This window comes from Lithobates pipiens, unplaced genomic scaffold (assembly GCF_037356315.1).
Source record: "Lithobates pipiens isolate NorthernLeopardFrog02 unplaced genomic scaffold, aLitPip1_a1.2 Scaffold_18, whole genome shotgun sequence".
Classification (NCBI taxonomy): Eukaryota; Metazoa; Chordata; class Amphibia; order Anura; family Ranidae; genus Lithobates; species Lithobates pipiens.
The window spans coordinates 644,630,682-644,657,555 of NW_027507758.1; the positions used below are offsets into that span (position 1 = coordinate 644,630,682).

The 26,874-nt window shown below is 48.0% G+C and overlaps 2 protein-coding genes across 5 annotated transcripts in view; both read left to right on the forward strand.

The window, feature by feature from the left end:
• LOC143989821 (uncharacterized) overlaps positions 1–1,244 on the forward strand; it is a 184,519-nt gene extending 183,275 nt beyond the window's left edge. For 2 of the 4 annotated variants that reach the window (XM_077490098.1, XM_077490099.1), the window contains 3 exons: positions 9–236; positions 316–522; positions 646–1,244. In XM_077490098.1, the coding sequence (XP_077346224.1) occupies positions 9–236; positions 316–522; positions 646–849 (639 nt within the window). In that variant the 3' untranslated portion in view covers positions 850–1,244. The remainder of the gene's footprint in view (positions 1–8; positions 237–315; positions 523–645) is intronic. The other 2 variants (XM_077490096.1, XM_077490097.1) reach the window with 1 other exon arrangement.
• A 2,753-nt stretch (positions 1,245–3,997) lies between these two features.
• Positions 3,998–26,874, forward strand: part of LOC143986911 (uncharacterized) — an 87,820-nt gene continuing 64,943 nt past the window's right edge. Inside the window, exon 1 of the mRNA XM_077485320.1 lies at positions 3,998–5,426. Within this exon, the coding sequence (XP_077341446.1) occupies positions 4,195–5,426 (1,232 nt within the window). The 5' untranslated portion in view covers positions 3,998–4,194. The remainder of the gene's footprint in view (positions 5,427–26,874) is intronic.

Sequence of the window (26,874 nt, forward strand, 5' to 3'; positions counted from 1 at the left end):
ATATTCAGAGTGGAAACCTGAGAGATTCTAAAGTTGAGGTTAAAGAAGAGATAAAAGAGGAGGATGATGAGGATGGGGTGATGGAGGAGTCAGAGTCTCTAAAAGAACACAAAGATCTGTACCAGGACACCATGGTGGAGTCATCCAGCTACAGAAACCCACCAGAGAGATGTCCCCGTCCTCTGTATACCCGGGATTCCACACAGGAAGGTCACACCATCCCCCACCATCATCAGGTAGATGATTGACAATTATTGGTAGTTCTGATTTATACACAGCATGATTGTTACAATGAATGTTTTATTATATATTCAGAGTGGAAACCTCGGGGATGATAATATTGATGTTAAAGTAGAGTATAAAGAGGAGGATGAGGAGTATGGAGTGATGGAGGAGTTTTCAGAAGGACACAAGGATATGATGGAGCCACCAAATACCAGGAACCCACCAGAGAGATGTCCCTGTCCTCTGTATTCCCGGGATTCCACACAGGAAGATCACACCATCCCCCACTGTTACAAGGTTGGTGGGATGGAGCATCTAGAACATGGACTCCTAGAGAAGATGTGTGGATTTTCTATGTGATGTCACAATAATAAATCTTCTATCTTACAGATGATATTCTCTCTCATTCTCTTGGTTTAGAGTGGAGATCCAATGGATATAGAATTTGAGGTGAAATCAGAAGAAGAAGAGAGGTATGTGAGGGATGATCAGCAGTCTATGGAGGAGGATGGAATAACGGGGACATTTATAGAGGAGGACACTCCTACAGAGATCAGCACAGGTGGGTCATTAACACTAAATACATTCCTCCACCCATACTGCTCACTGATTGGTCCAGAGTAGGGCGGGGGCTGGGTGATATCAGCCTGTAATCCCCTGGTCACTTTCCTGAGCTGTGTTCCCCGTCCTGTATTCCTGGATTTCTCTCCGATAATCTTCCTTCTCTGTGCTGCCGACACAATTTATGTATCTAGACTGGATTTATGGAGATTCTGGGGATCAGCTGGCAGCAAAATGTTCATTTTCACCATAGATGTTACTAGATCTAGGTACCTGGGGTATGTGATTTGGGTCTTCTGCCCCATACCCGGGTATGACAAGATCTCTGACAGAACAATCCCCACAGGATTACTTGTTCTGTTGTCTGCTGGCTGTGCCGGGTGGAGGGATATGTCTGTATAGTCTCAGACCCAAGTCACTGAGTGCAGTCTCAGGAGATGGGAGGCAACAGTGTGGGACCTCTGCAACTTGTCTCATGTAATCATTTAATCTTCCACTGATTAATTAATACTAATATATTATGAGTCTTGACCCTTACACTGTATAATTTATATTGTACATTACATGCTCCTGACCGCTGCACTATATACTCTATATTGTACATTACATACTCATGACCCCTGCTTTATATACTCTTTGTTGTACATTACATACTCCTGACCCCGGCACTATATACTCTATGTTGTACATTACATCATTCTGATACTATATAGTCCTATCCGTTGTATCTTATACAATATGTTGTACTTTACATAGTCCTGACTTCTGCTCTCTCCCCTCTACCCACTGCTATATATACACATAATATGTATTCTCTTTTGTTACACCCATTTCCTGCCAGCTGGACATTTTATATCTGATGATTTGATTGGAGCACAGACTTTTACATATTGATAATAATGTGATAACATCCTCAAACCTTAAACAAAAAGGGATAATGAGGGAGGAGTCAATAACCCAATGATGGTGGTCTTCAGGATCAGTCCAGTCTTCATCTTGGTTGTTCTCCCCCATCCTCACTCTCTGACCTCTGGTGGGGCTCAGCCCCGCTGTTTTTCATGACTAAATCATGGCCTAAATAAGGAAGTGCAGTACTTCTTGTGTTGGGAAGATGGCAATGGGTGATAGAGGGGGTGGGGACACTCATCCTATAATCCTCTCATCATTGTCACTCCTATAAAAGACAGTTCTCGTTATTTATTATAATCGATTATGAAAATAGTTGACAACTATAGGAGAACTATATACTATACTTTCTATCTTCCTATAGGGTAACTCTATACTATACTTTCTGGCTCCCTATAGGGTAACTCTATACTATACTTTGCGGCTTCCTATAGAGGAACTCTATACTATACTTTGTACCTTCCTATAGGGGAACTCTATCCAGAAAAGGAGAATTATTACTGCTCTGTGCAAACCCATTACACAGAGCAGAAAATAAATGTAATGTATAATACTGTGTAATACAGTGTACAGAGGTAAGTAGTATGTAAGGTAGTGTACAGAGGTCAGTAGTAGGAAGGGTAGTGCACAGAGGTCAGTAGTATGTAGGGTGGTATACAGAGGTCAGTAGAATGTAGGGCAGTGTGCAGGGAACAGTAGGGTTCACGCTGGGGGGGTTGGAAGGGCATATACTGGGAGGGGGGATCAGGAGGGCATACACTGGGAAGGGGGATTCAGGAGGGCATACACAGATACACTGGGGGGGGGGGGTTCAGGAGGGCATACACAGATACACTGGGGGGGGATTCAGGAGGGCATACACATATACACTGGGGAGGATTCAGGAGGGCATACACAGATACACTGGGGGGGTGAGGGATCAGGAGGACATACACTGATACACTGGGGGTGGGGGATCAGGAGGGCATACAATGATACACTGAGGGGTGGGGGATCAGGAGGGCATACACTGGAGGGCGGGGGTCAGGAGGGCATGCACAGATACACTGGGGGGTCAGGAGGGCATAAACAGATACACTGGGGGTGGGGGATCAGGAGGGCATACACAGATACACTGGGGGGTGGGGCGATCAGGAAGGCATACACTGGTGGGTGGGGAATTAGGAGGGCATACACTGATACACTGGGGGTGGGGGATCAGGAGGGCATACACTGATACACTGGGAGGTGGGGGGTCAGGAGGGCATACACTTATACACTGGGGGTGGGGGGATCAGGAGGGCATACACTGATACACTGGGGGGTGGGGGATCAGGAGGGCATACACTGATACACTGGGGGTGGGGGATCAGGAGGGCATACACTGATACACTGGGGGGTGGGGGTTCAGGAGGGCATACAAGGGGGGATCAGGAGGGCATACACAGTTACACTGGGGGTGGGGGATCAGGAGGGCATACACTGATACACTGGGGGGATCAGGAGGGCATACACTGATACACTGAGGAGGATCAGGAGGGCATACACTGATACACTGGGGAGGATCAGGAGGGCATATACTGATATACTGGGGGGGGGGGGGGATCAGGAGGGCATACACTGGGGGCAGTCATAATCATTTAATTAATTCAGTTTTTCACTTGTCCTGAAAATAGATGAAGATCTCATTTGTCATCTAACAGCACCTCTATACTAAGCTGCAGTAACTCAGCAGACTCAGCATAGAGATGCCTATAAACAAATCCACAATGCAGTGCTAGCAGCAGAGCTCACCTCCAGGAACTTTCACACGGATCGCTCTGCTCAGCACACACATCTCCCCTCTTCCAGACAAGCATGATCTGGGGAAAAAGGCACACCCCCATCCCGCCCACTCAAGCAGCAGCCTGCAGGAGAGAGGCTGAAAAACTGCAGGGGGAGGTACAGGGGGCAGAGAGAGCAGTCCTGAGGGTTCTGAACAGCAAATCATGCTTAGAATGGCTGCAAGTTGTCCAGCCCATCCACTGGCTGGGTAACAAGAGCAGATCTGGTTACCCGGGGGCGTGCTCCCTGGATCCGCCCCTGCATCAGGTGCAGGGAGCTTGTACCCACCTACCTGTCTATGACAAGGGAGTCTGTCATCCATCATATTATATTACACTCCTGTCTCATCATCTGCAAACTAGCGTTTTACCTCTTTTTAACATTGTAATAATATTGATCTCTGATTCTGATATGTAGCAGATTCTCCCTCTAATAATACATCTATCTGTCTGTTATTCTCAGAGTGGATTAAAAATCTGGATATTTATATTTACTGCTGTATATAGATATTCAAGAATATTAACTCAATTATACACCAACCTTTTTGTTGATATTTTTATCCAATTAGTCAATTAATCAAAACAATAATCGGCCAACTAATCAATTCTGAAAATAATCATTAGTTGTCGCCCTACAGAGGACCCATTTACTAGTTACCTTGAGGGGGAATTGTAAGATCCTCAGAGACAAAGCTGCCTGATGTGGGTGGAGTCCTGGTTTAGGGGAACCAATCAGCTGATGTCTAGTACTAATCTTTGTATTTCTATTTTAGTAGATGGACGGGAGATGAGGAAAACCTCAGAGGATTGTCTCACTTTGTCTCCAGACTGTAAAGTAGAAGATGAGGACATCACACAGTATAGTCCAGGAGAAAACCCGACTACCTCAAATGTCCATCCGGCACCACACAGTGTAGATGGACCATTGTATTCCTCTTATCCTGAGGAACCTCAGACTGTGAGGGATGGTGCCGTCCTTCCAACAGACAAGAGCTTTTCCTGTACTGAGTGCGGGAAGTGTTTCCCTTTTAAATTCCATCTTAATGAGCATAAAAGATCTCACACAGGGGAGAAGCCGTATTACTGTCCTGAGTGCGGGAAATGTTTTTCACATAAGTCCAATCTTTACAGGCATCAGAGATCTCACACAGGGGAGAAGCCTTATTCCTGTCCTGAGTGCGGGAAATGTTTTTCACAGAAGTCCCATCTTTACAAACATCAGAGATCTCACATGGGGGAGAAGCCGTTTTCCTGTTCTGAGTGCGGGAAATTATTTTCAGTGAAGTCAAATCTTTACACACATCAGAGATTTCACACGGGGGAGAAAACTTATTCCTGTCCTGAATGCGGGAAATGTTTTTCAGTGAAATCCAATCTTTACAAACATCAAAGATCTCACACAGGGGAGAAGCTGTATTCCTGTCCTGAGTGCGGGAAATGTTTTTCAGTGAAGTCACATCTTTACACACATCAAAGATCTCACACGGGAGAGAAGCCGTATTCCTGTCCTGAGTGTGGGAAATGTTTTTCACAGAAGTCCGATCTTAACACACATCAGAGATCTCACACAGGGGAGAAGCCGTATTCCTGTCCTGAGTGCGGCAAATGTTTTTCACAGAACTCCAGTCTTTACACACATCAAAGATCTCACACGGGGGAGAAGCCGTATTCCTGTACTGAGTGTAGGAAATGTTTTTCACAGAAGTCCAGTCTTTACACACATCAGAAATCTCACACGGGGGAGAAGCCGTTTTCCTGTTCTGAGTGCGGGAAATGTTTTTCAGTGAAGTACAGTCTTTACACACATCAGAGATCTCACACAGGGGAGAAGCCGTATTCCTGTCCTGAGTGTGGGAAATGTTATTCAGACAAGTCCAATCTTTACAGACATCGGAAATCTCACACAGGAGAGAAGCCACTTTCCTGTCCTGAGTGAGAGAATTGTTGCTCACCGAAATCCTGTCTTCCTGTACATCAGGGATCCCACACAACCCTTGAGGTGTATTAGTGCCTTGAGTGTGGGAAATGTCTTCTATATGAATGTTGATGGACATCACAGCTCTCATGTGGGGAAGAAGCACACCCTGATATACACCTCAGATATACTCCATGGCTGATCTTCATCATGGAAGAAACAGTTGATAAGGAGATCAGAGATCACCAAAGACATGGATGAAGTGTTGTAAAAATACAATGGATGGGCGGCTCATACAGGTCTGGTAATGTACTTTTATGTCATGGCTTTCTTCCGGGTCCGCACCCATGCATGCTCACAACCAGAAACCTCCACTCTCATTGGCTGTAGGACAAGTTTGTCAGCAGGTCCCAGCCAATGATTTTGCCACGTACCCTGCTGATTACCTGCAGCCAATGACAAATCACTCCTGTGTTTTATTTTGTAAACACGAGGATGTTGTGAATTTACGAAGAAATAATAAATTTTGCTCCCAAAAGAACACTTCCCCTACCGTCAGGATTAGGTGACTAATTTATACGACCCATTGGAAATCTGGGATGCAAGAAAGAAGAACTCATGTTGAAACAAACTTGCAGGAACATTAAGGTCCCATTAAATAAAACAAAGAAGATGGGTACCTATCTGGTGGGGGTAAATAAAAACTACAAAACCTTTAATTCAAGGACAATTTGGGTAAATATGTTCTATTGTATCAGAGGATGATATTGCTTTCCTAGTCAAACCACGATGTTGACTCAGGCTTGTTCCCCAAAACAATGGCTGAGAGACAGTGTTAATATTACACTAACTGACACGCACAAACTGAAATCTCTGAATAATATGGGGCTAAATTGTCTAACAGGAAGGAAAAGATTTGAAATATGTGCAGTCAGTATTATGTTTTAAAATACATCTTATATAAGGTAAAAATATAAGGTTGTGATGCTGGACAAATTATAAGTAGAAATGTTTAAGATGCCAATCAATATTATGAGAAACATATAATCGTGATTATAACTGTATAAGAATTTACACATGTTTTTAGATAAACAAATATTCATCGGATGTACCCGAATTATACATGTATCCATATAATAAATAATTTTATGTGATATTGCTTAATATATAGAAAGGCCAGTATGGTGGCCTGAAATTATGGGAGGAGCCCGGTGGAATATATAACCAGCCGTCCGCCCGTCTTCCTCGTCGGTTCCGGTGCGCGATACCTGATACGTCAGATATCAAGGGCCGACTATCCTAGACCAGACGCAGTGAGCCCGTTCGTGAGTTCCCGCATTGTTCGTCTCCGTCTTGACCGTCTTCCCGTTCATCAGCGTCCGTGGGTTTCGCCGTCGGAGTGTCGTCTTACCCATCGAATTTGTCGTTACACGTCGGGCCGCCTGTCGCAGGTAGGGCTTCGGCACCCCCTTTTCGGTTCATGTATTACGATGTCCCTTCAACATTCCCTGAACTCACGAACCGCTCGGATGTTTTACTGTGGCTCTCGTACTCATGTCACTGTTTCTACTTTCGATGTAGTCGTTATCACCTTCGGTCGATCACGCCACGTCAGGCGATTCATTCGCAGGTACGACATTCGAAACCGTTCGACTCCCCGAGCATTTCTATTTTAGTATCGGTCGAATCGTTCGACTCACAGCCGACTGCTTGTTACGACAAAGCAAGCAGTCCGCACGTATCGGTTGGTCTGCTCCAGTTCGAATATATCTCATCATTCATGCAGTTGTGTTATGTATCTCATTTCAGTCCCACTCATTTCTACCGTTTCAAATCATTTCTGTCACTAGCCGCGCTCCGGCGCGAATCCTGTCGCACCTCTGGTGCACCGATTCGCTTTGAAGTGCCCCAGGGTTCGGCCTCATTTCTGTACATGCTCCAGAGACTGAGTCACTCGCAGGTTCACGCACGGTCCCTGATTCTTGTCTTTGTCATGGCATACCATTTCTGTCACTTATTACGCTCCAATTCGAATCCTGTCGCATTCTTCTATGCACCGATTCGTCCTGGTGTGCCCAGCTGCTACGCCTCATTTCGGTACATGCTCCAGAGACGGATTCTTTTTCGTAACCTGCAGTCCAGTCGTTGAATCCGGTCTCTGTCATGGGATATCATTTCTGTCACTTATTACACTCCAATTCGAATCCTGTCGCATTCTTTTATGCACCGATTCGTTCTGGTGTGCCCAGCTGCTACGCCTCATTTCAGTACATGCTCCAGAGACGGATTCTTTGTTGTAACCATCAGTCCAGTCGTTGAATCTTGTCTCTGTCATGGCATATCATTTCTGTCACTTATTACGCTCCAATTCGAATCCTGTCGCATTCCTTATGCACCGATTCGTTCTGGTGTGCCCAGCTGCTACGCCTCATTTCAGTACATGCTCCAAAGACAGGATTCATCTGTTTGGTTCATGGGCTCGTCCTCTGATTCTTGTCTTTGTCATGGGTTTTTCATTTCATTTCACCTATCACGTTCCGGTACGAATAGTCACATCTGTGTACCAAATTCGTCTCGGCGTGCCCCAGGAATGGCCTCATTTCAGTACATGCTCCAGAATCCGTTTCGTGCTCGGTCGCAAGTTGTGGCATGGCGATCCGGATCTCTGTCATGGCAGGTTCTCTCATTTCACTGTCACATACCGCTTCCCGGCTTGGGTCCAGTTGATTCTTCAATGTTTGGATGCCTGCCGGGGGCCTTGCTCCTCGGCCTCATTTCATTATAGATTGCCTTCAAAAGGGAAAACACAGCTTCGTTTAGGCGTGTCTCGCTGTTTTCTCCACATACAAGCGTAGACTTCTTGCAATCGTTGCAAACACACATCCAAGCGTAGACTTCTTGCAATCGTTGCAAGCACGCATCCAGACATAGACTTCTCGCAATCATTACAAGCACGCATTCGAGCATAGACCTCTTGCACTTATTACTAGCACGCATTCGAGCATAGACCTCTTGCAATCGTTGCAAGCACGCATCCGAGCATAGACCTCTTGCAATCATTGCAAGCACGCATTCGAGCATAGACCTCTTGCACTCATTACAAGCACGCATTCGGGCATAGACCTCTTGCAATCGCTGCAAGCACGCATTCGAGCATAGACCTCTCGCGATCATTACAAGCATGCATTCGAGCATAGACCTCTTACACTCATTACAAGCATGCATTCAAGCATAGACCTCTTGCAATCATTGCATGCACGCATTCGAGCATAGACCTCTGGCGATCATTGCAAGCACGCATTCGAGCATAGACCTCTTGCACTCATTACAAGCACGCATTCGAGCATAGTTCTCTTGCAATCATGGCAAGCACGCATTCGAGCATAGACCTCTTGCAATCGTTGCAAACAGGTGTCCAGGCACAACTTGTTGCAATCATTGCTGGCAGGCACTTCTGGCTTGCTCAATAGATTGCTTTGGGGAAAACCTGGATACCTTCCTAAATGTACGTTGTATTACGGGGTACTTATATTTATAGGTATAGTTGATCCAGGGAAAAATCCGATTGCCTCTCGAGGGGTCAGGAAGGAATTTTTTCCCCGGCTGTAGCAAATTGGCCTATGCTCTGTTGGGTTTTTTTTTTCCTTCCTCTGGATCAGCTGCGGGCGTAGAATTGGGTGTGTCGGGTTGTGTGATACCTTATTTATTTTGATTTGGTTGGACCGGATGGACTTCTGTCTTTTCCGGCCTGGCTACCCATGAAGCCTACCATAATTCCTTGCAGTCGTTGCAGGCACGAGTCCTGGCACAACTCCTTGCATTAGTTGCAGGCACGCATCCTAGCATAACATCTTTTTTTTTTTTTTTAAATATGTTTTTTATTGAAGAAAAATTTTCCATACAACAGGTGAATTCGTACACAGTGATACAAATAGTCACTTATTGATAATGTAACATCACCAAAGAAAACTGCCGCAGGCGGGAAATGGACTGTGAACATTTCGATACAGCACATCAAAAAATAAAAATAAAAAAGGACACACCACGAGTCTACCAGTAAGAACACATAGAAAAACCAAAGGATATATATATCATTGTGGAAGGGGTTGTGGAGTAGAAGTCCCAGGGCCAAACCTGAGAAAACCATTCCCTAGAGTAAATGGTCAAAAGAGTTAAGGTACAGTCTCAGGGTTAACCATGGAAATATCCCACCTGTCCCATATTTTAGAAAACTTGGGTAGAGTATCTTGCACCAACGCAGTCATATGTTCCATTCTGCGTATATATGCAATAGCCGAGATTAGTTGCGATTGGGACGGAGGGGAGGTGGATAACCAAAGAGTGGGAATCGTTCTCTTAGCAGCTAGAAGAATATAGGCTGTCAATTTCTTGGCGTGTTTAGATAACGCCGCGACAGGCAGGCCTAACAAATAATGTTTAGGGTCTAATGGAATATCTACCTCCAGAACAGATTGTAGTAAGGATTGGACCATGGACCAAAAAGGCACAATCAAAGGGCAGCTCCAGAAAATATGGTAATGGGTGCCCTCATCTCGTTGGCATCTCCAACACAACTTAGATACGGAGTGATCATATTTATGTAACATTTCAGGGGTTTTGTACCAGAACATTAGTATCTTGTAGGCCGTCTCTCTCTGCTCCACACATCTGGAGACTCTAGAGGTAGAGGTCCAGATATCCTGCCATTGGGAAATGGTTAAGGGGGAAGGTAAAACCGTAGCCCATCTTCTCATATAGAGATGTGTGTCCGTAGTGGGTGAGGTCGAATTGTGGAGGACACTATAAATAGAGGATATAAGTGCTTTCTGGCACGGGCCTTGTGAGCACAAAGTTTCAAAGGTGTTAGGGTTGGCCAGAATCAGGTCAGGAGATCTAGAGTGGAAATAATGTTTGAATTGAATGTAAGAGAAAGAGAGTCGATCAGGAATGTCATATTTGTTCTGAAGCTCAGGAAAGGATAGGAATTTGCGAGATACTGGATGCACCAGATGGCGGAGTTGAAAGACGCCAGACCTATACCAAGGAAACATATTCTTCACCGAGAGGCTGTCAGGCATATCCGGATTAAAAATGACATTCAGCAGGGGTGAGCATGGAGAAGAGAGAGAGAACCGTTTGTGACACTGTTTCCATACGGAGAGAGTAAAAAGCATCGGTCCCAGGCATATCCATGGAGCATGGATGGACCGGGGTGACCACACTCATTTCTAGCTCCGACCATCTACTGGTAGCAAAATACGACGATCAGGAGATAGCCGCCACCAGGTGCGACGCATAGTAGTACTTCACGATATCGGGGGCTCCCAGTCCTCCATGAGATCGTGGAGCAAAAACCACCGTTTGGGCAATCCGATGCCTCTTATTCCCCCATATAAATTTAGCAAAGGCTCGCTGAATATTCCTAAGCTGAGGCATAGAGATAGCAACTGGCAATGTTTCAAAAAGATATAAAAACTTAGGGAGTATGGCCATTTTCAATACATTAATCCTACCCAGGAGAGATAGGGGGCAGGACGACCAACTTCTGAGTAGACTATGCGTTTCCGCTATTAAAGATGTATAGTTAGCTTCATAAAGGGAGCCATACTTGGCGGTCAGGTTAATGCCAAGATATTTGAGAGAAACGGGGCACCAACGGTAGGGATACGTGGATTCCAAGGAAGCTTGAAGTGCGGGGGGGATATGAATAGGGAGCGCTTCGGTTTTAGACGCATTTACCTTATAACCCGAGAGCCTACCGAAGGAATCTAAAATAGTGTGAAGTTTGGGAAGGGAGGTTAGGGGTTTTGTCAGTGTGAGGAGAATGTCGTCCGCAAAAAGAGACAGCTTGTATTCTTTCAGTCTGAGGGAGACTCCCCTTATGTCCGAATCCGCCCGTATAGCTGCAGCCAAGGGTTCTAAGCATAATATAAACAGCAAGGGGGAGAGGGGGCATCCCTGTCTGGTACCATTACTATGTGTGAATAGCGGGGATCTGTAAGATGCCAATTGGACTTGGGACGTGGGAGACGAGTATAGGGCTTGCAGGGCTGATAGGAAAGAACCAGAAAAACCAAAGCGCTTAAGCGTTGCAAACATGTAGGGCCATCCCAGCCTGTCAAAGGCTTTTTGTGCGTCTAAACTCAAAACAATGCCCGGACGAGACATTTTATCGAGTAGATCGATGAGGTCAATGGTACGCCTGGTATTATCCCCAGCCCGTCTGCCCAGCACAAATCCCACCTGGTCATTATGAACCAGAGCAGGAATCAATAACGAAAGCCTATTAGCTAAAATTTTGGTGAAGATTTTATAGTCGGAGTTGAGTAAGGCTATGGGTCTGTAATTATCTGGCAGTGTAGGGGATTTACCCGGTTTCGGGATAACTGTGATATGTGCGTGGAGAAACTGAGAATGCGGGATATTGCCCCTTTGCAGGGAGGTAAAAAGATTAAGCAGGTGGGGGCTTAGTGTCGGGAGAAAAGTTTTATAATAAACATAAGGAAGCCCATCAGGACCCGGGGATTTATGGGACGGAAGGTCTTTTACAACCGCAGCCAGCTCCTCCGGTGTAACGGGGGCATTTAAGGTGTCTACTTGTGGGGAAGACAGCACTGGTAATTTCAAGGAGGCGCAGAAGTCATCAAAGCTACCTTGGGAGAACTCATGATTGGGGTCAGAAGCTAGGCAGTTATATAATTTTTTGTAAAAAGTGCCAAACACTTTAGTCATCGTCAAGGGGCAGTAAGTCGGAGTGCCGTCCGGCTGCAGCAGGAGGTCAGGATAGGAGTGAAACGGACGGGGCTTAAGCTTGTTCACCAACATCCTATGAGGCTTGTTGGCAAATTCATAGAACCGCTGTTTAGTCCAAAGCAGAGCCTTAGAACAATTGTGCATGTCTAAAAACTTTAACCGTTCGCGGAGAGAGGTCACTGTGCGAAGACGCGGCACCGATGGGGAGGACACAAGCAGAGCTTCAGCTCTTTGCAATTGCGAGAGGAGGTCCAGTCTCTGCGCTGCCGAGTCCCGCTTTAGGCGAGAGCCAGCCGAGATACATCATCCTCTAAAGACAGCCTTGTGAGCTTCCCAAAGGGTGGACACGTCCCGCACCGACCCTTCATTAAGCTGAAAAAATTCGGCTAACCCGTGGGATAGATGAGTTTCGGTAACTGGATCGCGGAGGAGGAACTCGTTGAATCTCCAGTGGCAGGTCTTAGGTGTGGAGAGGGTGAGGACGAGATCGAGCTGTACCGATGCGTGATCAGACCACGTCATGGGATTTAACTCCGAGGCCCCTACCGACGTTAGGAGAGGCGCCGAAACAAAGATGTAGTCTAATCTAGAGTACATCTTGTGTGGGGGAGAGTAAAAGTAGAATTGCCGATGTGTAGGGTGTTTAATCCTCCAGGTGTCTAAAAAGTTATGAGACCTAATAAGCTTGCGAAACGCAGCAGATTGACGTTCCGTTTTTAAAGAGGGATTGTCTGAAAACAGGGTCTGCCTATCCTTCCTAGCAGACATGGCCATATTAAAGTCCCCGCCAAGGATCATGAATGGCTGGGCATAGGTGCCCAGGCCGTCCAAGACCTCAGTGAGGAAGTGAATCTGGCCTGAGTTAGGAGCATAAACATTGATTATAGTAAGAGAACGAGACAAGTAGTCACAGTCCAGGAGAATGTATCTGCCCTGAGGATCAATAAATGAGGACTTAACCCGTAGCGGGCATGTCTTTTTAATCAGTATTGCCACCCCTGCTTTGCCAGAGGGGTCGGAGGCCATAAAAGAGACCGGAAAATGTTTGGCCGCAAATTTAAGAGATCCCCCCGGGCGAAAGTGGGTCTCCTGGACTAGGACCACATCCGCGTTAGAGGACTTGAACTCCTTCAAAGCCAACCAACGCTTATGGATTGAGTTCAGGCCTTTAACATTGTAGGTAAGTACCTTCAAAGCCATCGTTTAGAAATCAGAGAAAGCTTAAGACAACCGTAATATACACATAAAAAACGGACATAACCATACCAACCATGAAGAAATCGGGACTCGCGGTGCGTCCTAGAAGTAAAAGGCAAATGAAGACATATAATAACAACAATGTAATTATGAATTGTAGTAGAGTGTATCCAAATTGAACAAAAGATGAAAAAAAGGCCAAAAAATAGGCCTAGAAAATAGAAAAAAAAAACATTACTAAAAGAAAAAAAGCCTGGGGGGTAAAAACCACCCAGGAGTCCACAGCCGTAGCCATGGAACCAAAGAAGGCACATCAGGGGTTCCAGCTCATCTGGAGAGACCCCGCCACCTTCCAGCAATATCTACAGGAAATGAGAGCAAAACACTGTAGTCCCAACAACCAAAAAAAACAAAAAAAAAAAAAAACAGGGGTGGTGGAAAATAGAACCTGTAACTAAAATTGCAAAAATCCCTTGTTAAAGAGGAAACATGGTGAGATAGGGGCCGAGGCCAGGATCAGCCAAACATAACACATGGAAGCTTCCATCAGGGAGGGAGTCTAGGATGCAGGTTACGTTGAGGAGTAGAAAAGGATTTCTGCGGCTTCTGGCGTGCTGGGGTCCAGATCCGAGCAGGAATGGATGAGGGTCTGGGCGTCGTCGGAAGCGGCATGGGGTCTTTGTCTGGAAGCGGTGGTAGGCCCAGGTTACGTATGAAAGCTTCACTCTCCTGAAGATCTCTCATAGAGTATTGAATCCCATCCTTAGTAGCAGAAAGGCGGAAAGGAAACCCCCAACGATACGGAAACTAGGACTAGGCGTATATTCAGTTACATGCGGTGATTCCCATAGGAAAGTTGCAGCTGTGAGCAGCACGGGAGCATTGGAAGGCGGCTAAGGCCTACGTGGGATGATCACATGGCTGTCAAACAATTGGGACCCAAGATGAGACCCCAAAATAGTAAGCTGCCGTTCAGGAGTAGTGATGGACGAACTTCCGACGGGACGTTTCGCGAACGCGAAATGCGAACGGACCCAAACGTTCGCGAAACCGAACGTTCGCCGCGGGCCCCATTGACTTCAATGGGAGGCGAACTTTGCAAACCTTCATGTCGAATTTGCGGCCACGTGGTAATTATTAGGGGGTAAAACGTAGTCCCACCATCTGGACAATGACATAATACATGTATGAGGTGAATTTGGGATCGATAACTACAAGCATTTTTATTTTATTTGGGAAATTGTTCTAACAATTCAGGACTATGGAGCTAATGAAGGCAATGGAGGAGAGGGAAGGTCAGGGACCAGGGTAGGCAAAGAAGAGGGTGCAGGAGATGATCACCAGCAGCGTGACATACCGGAATGACACATGCACCGTGATAGAGGCATCTGACAGCAGCACCGTAATACAGAGCACTGACAGCAGCACCGTGACATACAGCGCTGACAGCAGCACCGTGACATACAGCGCTGACAGCAGCACCGTGACATACAGCGCTGACAGCAGCACCGTGACATACAGCGCTGACAGCAGCACCGTGACATACAGCGCTGACAGCAGCACCGTGACATACAGCGCTGACAGCAGCACCGTGACATACAGCGCTGACAGCAGCACCGTGACATACAGCGCTGACAGCAGCACCGTGACATACAGCGCTGACAGCAGCACCGTGACATACAGCGCTGACAGCAGCACCGTGACATACAGCACTGACAGCAGCACCGTAAGCAGCCCCAGGAGGAAGTCAGCACAGCACAGGGATGGTGTGATCCCCTCATAATAAGAACCCCCAGGAGGAAGTCAGCACAGCACAGGGATAGTGTGATCCCTTCATAATAAGAACCCCCAGGAGGAAGTCAGCACAGCACAGGGATATCATAAGCAGCCCCAGTAGAAATATGACACCGCTCAACCTCTTCAAAGAGGAGGGTAGGGGCATATAGTACGGTGTGCTTTTTTGGGTCAAGGAAGTGAGCCAAATGAATTAAGAAGGTCTGTGTGCTTGATTAAAAAAATAGTTTATAGACATATACATGGTCTACTGGTCACATGTGTTGAATTCCTCCGAGATCCATGCCTCATTCATTTTTAGAAATGTGAGGTAGTTAACACTGTGGTGAGCTAGGCGAGTACGCTTATCGGTCACAATCCCCCCTGCTGCGCTGAACGTCCTTTCGGACAGGACACTGGATGAGGGGCAAGCCAACAGTTCGATTGCAAATTGGGCAAGCTCTGGCCAGAGGTCAAGCCTGCCCACCCAGTAGTCTAGGGGTTCATCACTCCTCAGAGCGTCCACATCGGCCGTTAACCCAATGTAGTCGGACACCTGACGGTCTAGGCGTTCCCTGATGCTGGATCCGGATGACACCTGTCGATGGGTCGGCTGAAAGAATGACCTCATATCCGAAGTCACCAACACATCTTCAAACCGGCCTCTTCTTGCAGGCGCTGTTGGATTGGTACCCGCAAATCCTTCTCTGGGAGTGGGAATTGCTCCTCTGCCAGCGCACGCAAAAGCAGAATGCAGCATTTCTCGAAGCAAGGCCTGGAAGTGCTGCATTCTGACAGCCCTCTGCGACGGCGGTAACATTTCCGCCATTTTGTGTTTGTACCGGGGGTCTAAGTACGTTGCCACCCAGTACTGGTCCTTGACCCTCATGCTTTTTATACGGGGGTCCCTATTAAAACACTGGAGCATGAAGGCCCCCATTTGCACTAAAGTGGAAGCGGTGTGGTGGCCTGGCTCCTGCTCATCATCCAGGATAATGTCGTCCTCTTCATTCTCCTCTCCCCATCCTCGCACAACAGGGATCCCAGAAAGGTTTAAAGCATGCTCTTCTTGCTCCTGCTCATCCGCCCCGGCACCATCCTCCTCTGACTCCTCATCAGACTCCTGTTGTTGACTTGTCTCAGATAGAGTAGCCCCCCCTGGGAATTCATCCAGCATTGCGACTTCCTCATCTTCCCGCTCCTGCTCCTCCACAGCCTGATCAATGACACGACGCAATGCACGCTCCAGAAAGAAGGCATAAGGTACCATGTCACTGATGGCGCCATGGCTGCGACTGACCAGTTTGGTGATCTCCTCAAATGGCCGCAGAAGTCTGCATGTGTCGCGCATGAGCAGCCACTGGCGCGGTGAAAAAAAACCCAGCTCCCCAGAACCGTTTCTTTCGCAGAGTTCATACAGGTAGACGTTAACTGCACGTTTCTGCTGGAGCAGCCTATCAAGCATATAGAAGGTTGAGTTCCATCGCGTCGGGCAATCGCAAATAAGACGTCTGACCGGCAGATGGTGTCGCCGCTGAATGTCAGCAAGGCGAGCCATGGCCGTGTAAGATCTTCTGAAATGGGCCGAGATTTTCCTTGCCTGCCGCAAGATGTCCTGGACCCCAGGGTATTTGACAAGGAATCGCTGCACGACCAAGTTTAAGACGTGTGCCATGCACGGCACGTGCGTGATTTTGCCCTGTTTCAATGCGCTAAGCAGATTGGCACCGTTGTCACACACCACTTTACCAACTGTCAAATTGAGCGGTGTTAGCCACTCATCTGCCTGTGAACGCAAAGCTGAAAGGAGTGCCGGGCCAGTGTGGCTCTTTGCTTCCAGGCACAACAGACGCAGCACGGCATGGCAACGTCTCACCTGGCATGTGGAATAGGTTCTGGGGAGCTTGGGCGGTGCAGTGGAAGAGACGCTAGCAGCGGAAAAGGAGGAGGCAGCTGAGGAGGAGAGGGAGGAGGATGGAGTAGGAGGAGGAGAAGAAGAGTCAGGCCTGCATGCAATCCGTGGCGGTAAAACCAAATCTACACGGGTGCCACGGGTTACATGCTTGACGGCCGTCAGAAGGTTCACCCAGTGGGCAGTAAAACTGATATACCTTCCCTGCCCGTGTTTGCTAGACCACGTGTCTGTGGTCAGATGTATCTTGGCACCGACACTGTGTGCCAGAGATACATTCACTTGCCGCTGAACATGGCCATATAGCTCTGGGATGCCCTTCTCTGAGAAATACTTCCTTCCTGGGACCTTCCATTGTGGTGTTCCAATGGCCACAAATTTGCGAAAGGCCTCCGAGTCCACCAGTTTATATGGCAGTAGTTGGCGGGCTATGAGTTCTGACAAGCCAGCCGCCAACCGTTGGGCAAGAGGGTTATCCGGCGTCATCATTTTTTTACGCTCAAACATTAGGCCCACGGAAGCCTGCCTTTTTGCAGAAAAATGTGAGCTTGGCGTGATGGAAGGTGGAGTGGAGGACAATTGTGAGGAGAGAGGAGAAGGAGAAGTAGAAGACGAGGCTGGACGGTGAGAGCCTGCAGTGTGGCTTTGTGTGTTCCGTTGCTCCCACTGGGCTCGGTGATGGCTGCTCATGTGCCTTCTTAAGGCGGTCGTCCCTAGGTGAGTATTGGGCTTACCGCGACTAACGCGTTGACTGCAAAGATTGCAGATGGCAACGCTATTGTCAGCAGCGGACACGTTAAAAAAAGCCCACACTGCGGAGCCATGTGCCGGTGTCCTGGGAGCGCCAGATGTGACCGTACATGGTCGATGACTCGCTCCTGATACATTTGCAGTCTGCTTTGTCCCTGCTGTGCAATGTAAGTCATTGCTGCTTCTCCTCCCTATCTGCTGGTCCATATCTCCCTCTGAACTCCCCTCCTCTTCCTCTCTTGTGGGCACCCACGTGACATCACTAGACACGTCATCATCAACGTCACCTTCCCCACCGCTATAAGTAGAGATCTCGGAGTAGGCAGCAACACCGGGGACCAACCTCCTCCTTGGGCTGATCTGGGTACTGGCGTCAGACTGCTGAGTAGCGCTTGTTGCTACCTCCTCTTCCTGATCCAATACCAAGAGTGGCTGCGCATCAGAAATGTCCTCTTGATATGGATCGGAAAATAATTCCAGTGACTCAAGCGGAAGGTATGTGGTGGTGGTGGTGGTGGTCGTGTTGTTGGTGGTAGTGTCTTTGGGGGTGCACATAGCAGAGAGTGAAGAAGAGGGTGCAGATCGAGAGGATGAGGAGGGTGCAGAAGAGTAAGGCTGAGCGAGCCACTCAACCAAGTCTGGTGCATCCTTTAAAGTAATTGAACGCACCTTCTGCAACTTCCCACTTTGGCTCAAGCCTGTTGCTCCTGCCCTACCCCTACCACCCCTGCGGAAGGGCCTGCCTCTTCCGCTGCCTGTCATTTTTTAAATGACCCTGTGACAAAACTCTTAGTCCCTATACCGATGAAGGACTGCTGCAGTATAGGGCAGCGGTCAGCAGTGGTGCACGTCAACCCTATCTATTGTGGACCGATAGCGGTCCTTACAGAACAGCAGACTGTACCGCACTCAAGCCTATGTACCGTAGCACCCTATACCAAGTTACCAGTCCTTATAAGAACTTTTGTGGACCAAGCAGGTTGTGTATTAGTGATTAGCAGACTGTACGTCAGTCCCTATACCGCTGAAGGACTGCTGCAGTATAGGTGAGCGGTCAGCAGTGGTGCACGTCAACCCTATCTATTGTGGACCGATAGCGGTCCTTACAGAACAGCAGACTGTACCGCACTCAAGCCTATGTACCGTAGCACCCTATACCAAGTTACCAGTCCTTATAAGAACTTTTGTGGACCAAGCAGGTTGTGTATTAGTGTTTAGCAGACTGTATGTCAGTCCCTATACCGCTGAAGGACTGCTGCAGTATAGGGCAGCGGTCAGCAGTGGTGCACGTCAACCCTATCTATTGTGGACCGATAGCGGTCCTTACAGAACAGCAGACTGTACCGCACTCAAGCCTATGTACCGTAGCACCCTATACCAAGTTACCAGTCCTTATAAGAACTTTTGTGGACCAAGCAGGTTGTGTATTAGTGTTTAGCAGACTGTACGTCAGTCCCTATACCGCTGAAGGACTGCTGCAGTATAGGGCAGCGGTCAGCAGTGGTGCACGTCAACCCTATCTATTGTGGACCGATAGCGGTCCTTACAGAACAGCAGACTGTACCGCACTCAAGCCTATGTACCGTAGCACCCTATACCAAGTTACCAGTCCTTATAAGAACTTTTGTGGACCAAGCAGGTTGTGTATTAGTGATTAGCAGACTGTACGTCAGTCCCTATACCGCTGAAGGACTGCTGCAGTATAGGTGAGCGGTCAGCAGTGGTGCACGTCAACCCTATCTATTGTGGACCGATAGCGGTCCTTACAGAACAGCAGACTGTACCGCACTCAAGCCTATGTACCGTAGCACCCTATACCAAGTTACCAGTCCTTATAAGAACTTTTGTGGACCAAGCAGGTTGTGTATTAGTGTTTAGCAGACTGTATGTCAGTCCCTATACCGCTGAAGGACTGCTGCAGTATAGGGCAGCGGTCAGCAGTGGTGCACGTCAACCCTATCTATTGTGGACCGATAGCGGTCCTTACAGAACAGCAGACTGTACCGCACTCAAGCCTATGTACCGTAGCACCCTATACCAAGTTACCAGTCCTTATAAGAACTTTTGTGGACCAAGCAGGTTGTGTATTAGTGTTTAGCAGACTGTACGTCAGTCCCTATACCGCTGAAGGACTGCTGCAGTATAGGGCAGCGGTCAGCAGTGGTGCACGTCAACCCTATCTATTGTGGACCGATAGCGGTCCTTACAGAACAGCAGACTGTACCGCACTCAAGCCTATGTACCGTAGCACCCTATACCAAGTTACCAGTCCTTATAAGAACTTTTGTGGACCAAGCAGGTTGTGTATTAGTGTTTAGCAGACTGTACGTCAGTCCCTATACCGCTGAAGGACTGCTGCAGTATAGGGCAGCGGTCAGCAGTGGTGCACGTCAACCCTATCTATTGTGGACCGATAGCGGTCCTTACAGAACAGCAGACTGTACCGCACTCAAGCCTATGTACCGTAGCACCCTATACCAAGTTACCAGTCCTTATAAGAACTTTTGTGGAACAAGCAGGTTGTGTGTTAGTGATTAGCAGACTGTACGTCAGTCCCTATACCGCTGAAGGACTGCTGCAGTATAGGGCAGCGGTCAGCAGTGGTGCACGTCAACCCTATCTATTGTGGACCGATAGCGGTCCTTACAGAACAGCAGACTGTACCGCACTCAAGCCTATGTACCGTAGCACCCTATACCAAGTTACCAGTCCTTATAAGAACTTTTGTGGACCAAGCAGGTTGTGTATTAGTGTTTAGCAGACTGTATGTCAGTCCCTATACCGCTGAAGGACTGCTGCAGTATAGGGCAGCGGTCAGCAGTGGTGCACGTCAACCCTATCTATTGTGGACCAATAGCGGTCCTTACAGAACAGCAGACTGTACCGCACTCAAGCCTATGTACCGTAGCACCCTATACCAAGTTACCAGTCCTTATAAGAACTTTTGTGGACCAAGCAGGTTGTGTATTAGTGTTTAGCAGACTGTACGTCAGTCCCTATACCGCTGAAGGACTGCTGCAGTATAGGGCAGCGGTCAGCAGTGGTGCACGTCAACCCTATCTATTGTGGACCGATAGCGGTCCTTACAGAACAGCAGACTGTACCGCACTCAAGCCTATGTACCGTAGCACCCTATACCAAGTTACCAGTCCTTATAAGAACTTTTGTGGAACAAGCAGGTTGTGTGTTAGTGATTAGCAGACTGTACGTCAGTCCCTATACCGCTGAAGGACTGCTGCAGTATAGGGCAGCGGTCAGCAGTGGTGCACGTCAACCCTATCTATTGTGGACCGATAGCGGTCCTTACAGAACAGCAGACTGTACCGCACTCAAGCCTATGTACCGTAGCACCCTATACCAAGTTACCAGTCCTTATAAGAACTTTTGTGGACCAAGCAGGTTGTGTATTAGTGTTTAGCAGACTGTACGTCAGTCCCTATACCGCTGAAGGACTGCTGCAGTATAGGGCAGCGGTCAGCAGTGGTGCACGTCAACCCTATCTATTGTGGACCGATAGCGGTCCTTACAGAACAGCAGACTGTACCGCACTCAAGCCTATGTACCGTAGCACCCTATACCAAGTTACCAGTCCTTATAAGAACTTTTGTGGAACAAGTGAGTTGTGAATGTTTAGCAGACTGCAGCAGAAGGGCAGCAGTCAAGTATAATATCCTTTCTATATTTGGAAGAAAGAATATTATACATGTACAAGCCTATTACTGTACCACTGATACCAGTCCTGAAAAGAACCTTTGTGGAACTAATAATAACAGCAAGTCTTTAAAATTACCCTCACTGCCTGACAACACTGCTTCCTTCCTGTCCCTATACAAATTGGCAAAAAAAGAGAACGATTAGTGGTTACTGGAACAGCTCTTTTGTGGACCTTGATAGTAACAGCTAATGATGATGATGATGATGATGATGATGAAAGACTAATCTGGCTGTCCCTGTAGCATACACCGTCCTTTCCCTTTCTCTAAACTAACAAAAGACACTCAGGCTGCTGCAAGAATCAGCAGCACAGCAAACCTATCAACACCTAACACCTATACCAGTCCTGAAAAGAACTTTTGTGTACCAAATAGCTAGTGGTTTATCTCTCCCTACTCCACACAGGAACCTGTCCCTATCGTAACAGAAGAAAGAATGTAAAATGGCCACCGGATCGGGTGTATTTATAGGTTAGGGGGAATGTACAAGTGTCCATGTGCTGTCATGTCTCAATTGGCTGTCCTGTATCACATGATAAACGTGTCACCAAAGGTTAAAGTTCTTGTATACATTAAACACGTAAGTCCGCCGCGGCGAACGACGGAAAAAGGCGTTCGAACGTGCGGACCGCGAATGTCGGAAATTCGCCGCGAAACGACCGCCGGGCGAACCGTTCGGCCATCACTATTCAGGAGGCCCAAACCAACCGTGGGGGGGAGGGGAGGGGGGGATGAAGCAGGAGTGCAGGCCGCAGCAGTTCCAAACAGCCAGGTGAATGAAATCCAGACACCACTGCCCCACTGGTTGAAACAAGGGGGGGAGGCACAAAGTAGGGCACAAAAACCAGGGTGAGTAGCAGGCCAATGTAGGCCACAGGCAGCTGGGAAAGGCGATGAGTGGACCAAGATGGCCGCTGAGTAGGCCTGAGATAATTGCTAGCATAACATCTTGCAGTCGTGGCAAGCACGCATCCTGGGTAACATCTTGCAATCATCGCAAGCACGCATCCAAACATGCATTCAAGCACAACTCCTGTAGTCTTCGCAGTGCACATGCGGTAACACGAATTGCTCACAGTCACTACGTATACATCTCCAGTGACAAACTCCCGGGCAATTGTCGCAAGCACATGTTTAAACACAACTTTTAGTCATGCCAAGGCTCGTGACTTAGCATAACTTCTTGCAATCATTCGTTGGCAAGCACGTTCTCAGTGGCACACAAACTGGCTACACGTCATTTTCAGCAGCACTTAATTGGCCACTCGTCTCCTGTGGCTTTTCTTACAAACCACTCACTGTTGTCTGTCTATCCGTCTCTTCCTTAGGACAGTTGAGTTCAGCTTCCGTCCCGCACCAGGATCATGTTGTCACACGCAACTGGCTTCTTCCTGTAGCACGCCCAGGCTATTTCTAGCCAGCGTTCAGCATTTCTTATCCTTACAGTGCACGGAGAGCCATCTGTCGTTACGGCCCATACAGCAAGATCCCCACCACGGGGCATCCAGAGGCATCAGCCCATAGCCAACGGCAAACGCTCGCCATCACAACTGCCATCTTTAGGGGCATATTATATCCTCGCATATTCTCCGGTCTAGTCGTCCAAAAGACACCTACAGTCCCTACACGGCATGTTGAGTTCGCTATGCGCATCATCCCTCAGGGTCGCGCCTTGTGTCACGCCTATTGGTCTTACTGTCCCTCTCACAGGATCCAGAGCAAGTCCTCAGCCTGGATCCCGCGGCAATAGCAGTCCTTGCTATGCGGGAGGAATTCCTATCGTCTGGGAATGGCGTCTCCCTGTTCATTCCCTCCGTGTCTTCCCTTTCGCCCCAGGTGATGACCGACGCAGCGGCCTCCACGGGCTTGCGGCTGTTTTTTTGGCCACCTCCGGCTCGCAGCTCCCTGGCCTCCCCAGTTACTGGCAATTGCTGGCTGCGCCAAGGCGTCCTCTCTGTTGATTATGTCCTTCCTACGTCAACTGGTCCAGCTCTTGTTGTTGTTTCAGTTCAACATCCATTGTTCCTTTATCCACGGTAAGTTCAATCAGGCAGCGGACGCCCTCTCCCGCTTTAACCTTGTCTCTTTTCCGATCAGGTACCCGGAGCCGGACCAACATCAGCAGCTATCCCGGACTGGTCTCAACTAACCCTGGATTAGCCCCTCACCTCCTAGCGGCTACCCAACTTATCGATCACTCCCTTTCCCGCAATACCCTCAAGGCCTATCAGTCAGCCTGGAGGGCCTTTAACCGCTTCATCACGTATCACAGCACAGTGACGTCCCGTGTCAAGCAAGTCGTAGCCTTCATTTCCTACTGCCACTCGCAGTTGGTGTTATCCGTTAACACGATCCGGCTATACCTGACTGGTGTACAACATTTCACGTCCCTCCAGGACCCTACCGTACCCTCCTTATTTTCTTACCACACCGTTCGGGCTGTTATGCGCAGTGTCCAGAAGCGCCAGCCGATGACCGGCACCAAACCACCACCTTTCACAGGAGACGTTCTAGAACTATGTCAGATATCCTGGCCACTTCACCTTTCGGTCTCCACATGAGTGGCATTTACAAGCAGCCATACACCTGGCCTTCTACGGCTTCTTACGGCCAAGCCAGTTTACTTGTAGTAGCCTCACAGCACGCATGCTGTACAAGCACCACCTGGTCCGATACGAAGACCATTTCATCTTACACTTAGCAGTCTCCAAGACGCAGCAGCTTGGCTCGGGTATGGACATACACTTCTATAAAACCAACAACCGCTGGTGCCCGGTCACTGTTCTCATCCGCTTGTTGACCCTTTTGGCCAACCAACCAGGAACTGGCCCGCTTCTGCCTTTTCACACGAAACCTCTCAACGCAGCCCAGTTCATGGAGCATGTCAGGATACTCCTGGGCATCCTTCACCTCAATCCTGCTCACTACTCCGGACATTCATTCCGTATCGAAGCAGCTTCTACTGCCTCCCGCCAAGGGGTCCCGGTCCATGTTATCAAGAAATTGGGTAGATGGAAGTCCTCCTGTTTTGCCCGTTACATACCCAATCTGCAAATAGAGATGGCCCAGGCCTTTGTCAAACTCACCCAGTGACAGTCTTGATTCAATAAAGTGCAACCCCTACCTGGATGTTTTGCCCCCTTATTTTGGCATACCGTACGTTAGACCAGGGCACACTTTCAGGTCCATTTCAAGTAAGCGAGTTTATGTTAACCTTGTTTGTCATCCTTATCCGTATCGGTCTGAGGGCTCTGGACCATAAATAGAAAGGCCAGTATGGTGGCCTGAAATTATGGGAGGAGCCCGGTGGAATATATAACCAGCCGTCCGCCCGTCTTCCTCGTCGGTTCCGGTGCGCGATACCCGCCCACCCATCCCCTTTATCAGGGCATTTCTCTAAGCATACTCCTCAAGTGAGTACTCATTTCACCCATTTCATATTCATTTCATTTTAAGGTATGCCCCCTTATTTTGGCATACCGTACGTTAGACCAGGGCACACTTTCAGGTCCATTTCAAGTAAGCGAGTTTATGTTAACCTTGTTTGTCATCCTTATCCGTATCGGTCTGAGGGCTCTGGACCATAAATATAACAACATGTGTCTTTCATAGATAGACCAGTTTTTATAGATATACATATATATAACCATTTTGTGTTATGTATATGAATCAAAAGTATAGTAAGCGTATTTCATATAATACCAGTTACCAGAATATTCAATATACATATAATATATTAACTTAAAAAGCTGAACTCAAAACACATGTGAGACACCTGGTGATTAAAGGTGATATTATTTGAACTCACAAAATTTCCAGAAAAGTTAAATTATTAAAGGGGTTGTAAAGGTAAATATTTTGCACCTTAATGCATTCTATGCATTAAGGGGAAAAAACATCTGACAGTACCAGCCCTCCCCCCCCCCCGTTTTACTTACCTGACCCCTCGAAAGTCCCACGCTCGCCTCCAACATCCTCTTCGCCGCTCAACCTGGCCACTGATTGGCTAGAGTTGATGGATTGAAAGTAGCGCAACCATTGGCTTGCGCTGCTCCAACGACGTGGGGGGCGGGGCCAAGTGATACAGTGAGCGTCTATAGCTGCCAGCTGTATCACAGGTACATGCCCGCAAATGCTTCTCACCATGCAAGGGAGCTCGCATGAACGTGAGAAGTACTTGCGGGGGGAAGCCGAGGCAGCCGCCGAGGGACCCCAGAGACCAGGTTCGGGCCACTCTGTGCAAAACGAGCTGCACAGTGGAGGTAAATATAATATGTTTGTTATTCAAAAAAAATTTTACTTTACAACCCCTTTAAGTCTTGCCTACCAATGAAAAAGGAACACATAACTTTTAGCTTTTGGGCTGAGCATATTATAAGTTTCATGATCAATGATCTCATTGTCTGAGAGGGTATTTAGAAGCAAGAAAGATGCCATGAATGGAGAGAGGCTCAGGGACCCACCCCGAGACAGACACTCAGGGACCCACCCTGAGAAGGGAGATACACATACTCGCAGACAGACTAACATCAGGCATGAATACATATTTTGACATTCATGAAGATTCCTGAACCCTGATCCTTGGAACTCAGAGGTCGCAAGAAGAGTATCCATGTAGAAAGCCATGGCAGCCATCTTAAAAATCCTGGTAACCAACAATCCAGGCTAGTAGCCATTATGAATGGGTAATTATGTCATGTTGATTTTATCTTGTATGTTCTCTCAAATATTGATATATTGAATATTCTACTATTGATAATCCCTGACTCATGGTCCAGCAGGCATGGACAGAGACTTTACCTATCTTTCACGGCCCACTGGGTCACTCTTCTGGCTGCTGGGAAGGATGCAGGACAAGGTGCAGTAGTGTTGGAGGTTGTTCTGCCACCACGCCTCCAAAATGCTACTACTGGTTGTGACACACCTCTCTCCTCCACCCCCTCCTCTTCTTCCTCCATGGCCTCTTCCAGTGCTTTGTCCTCGGAACCAGCGGTGCTCCATAGGTGTTTCCATGGGCTACGCAAGTATGCAAGCAAAAAGATGCCATGCTGTGCTTGCGCTGGTTTGTTTGGGGAGCCACACTGGGGCAGATATTTTGTGAGCTCTGCAGGGGCAGGCCGAGAGGTGGTTGACACCATGCCAGCTTAAGCCAGGAATGGTGGTTTGCAACAATGGCACCAACCACCTCTCTGCCCTCCGACAGGGACAACTGACCCATGTGCCCTGTGTGGCTCATGTCCTTAACCTGGTGGTGCAGTGGTTCTTGGGAAGGTACCCGGGCTTACAGGATGTCCTGAGGCAGGCCAGGAAAGTCTGTGTGCATTCCCGCCGATCATATAATGCCAGTGCTCGGCTGGCTGAGCTACA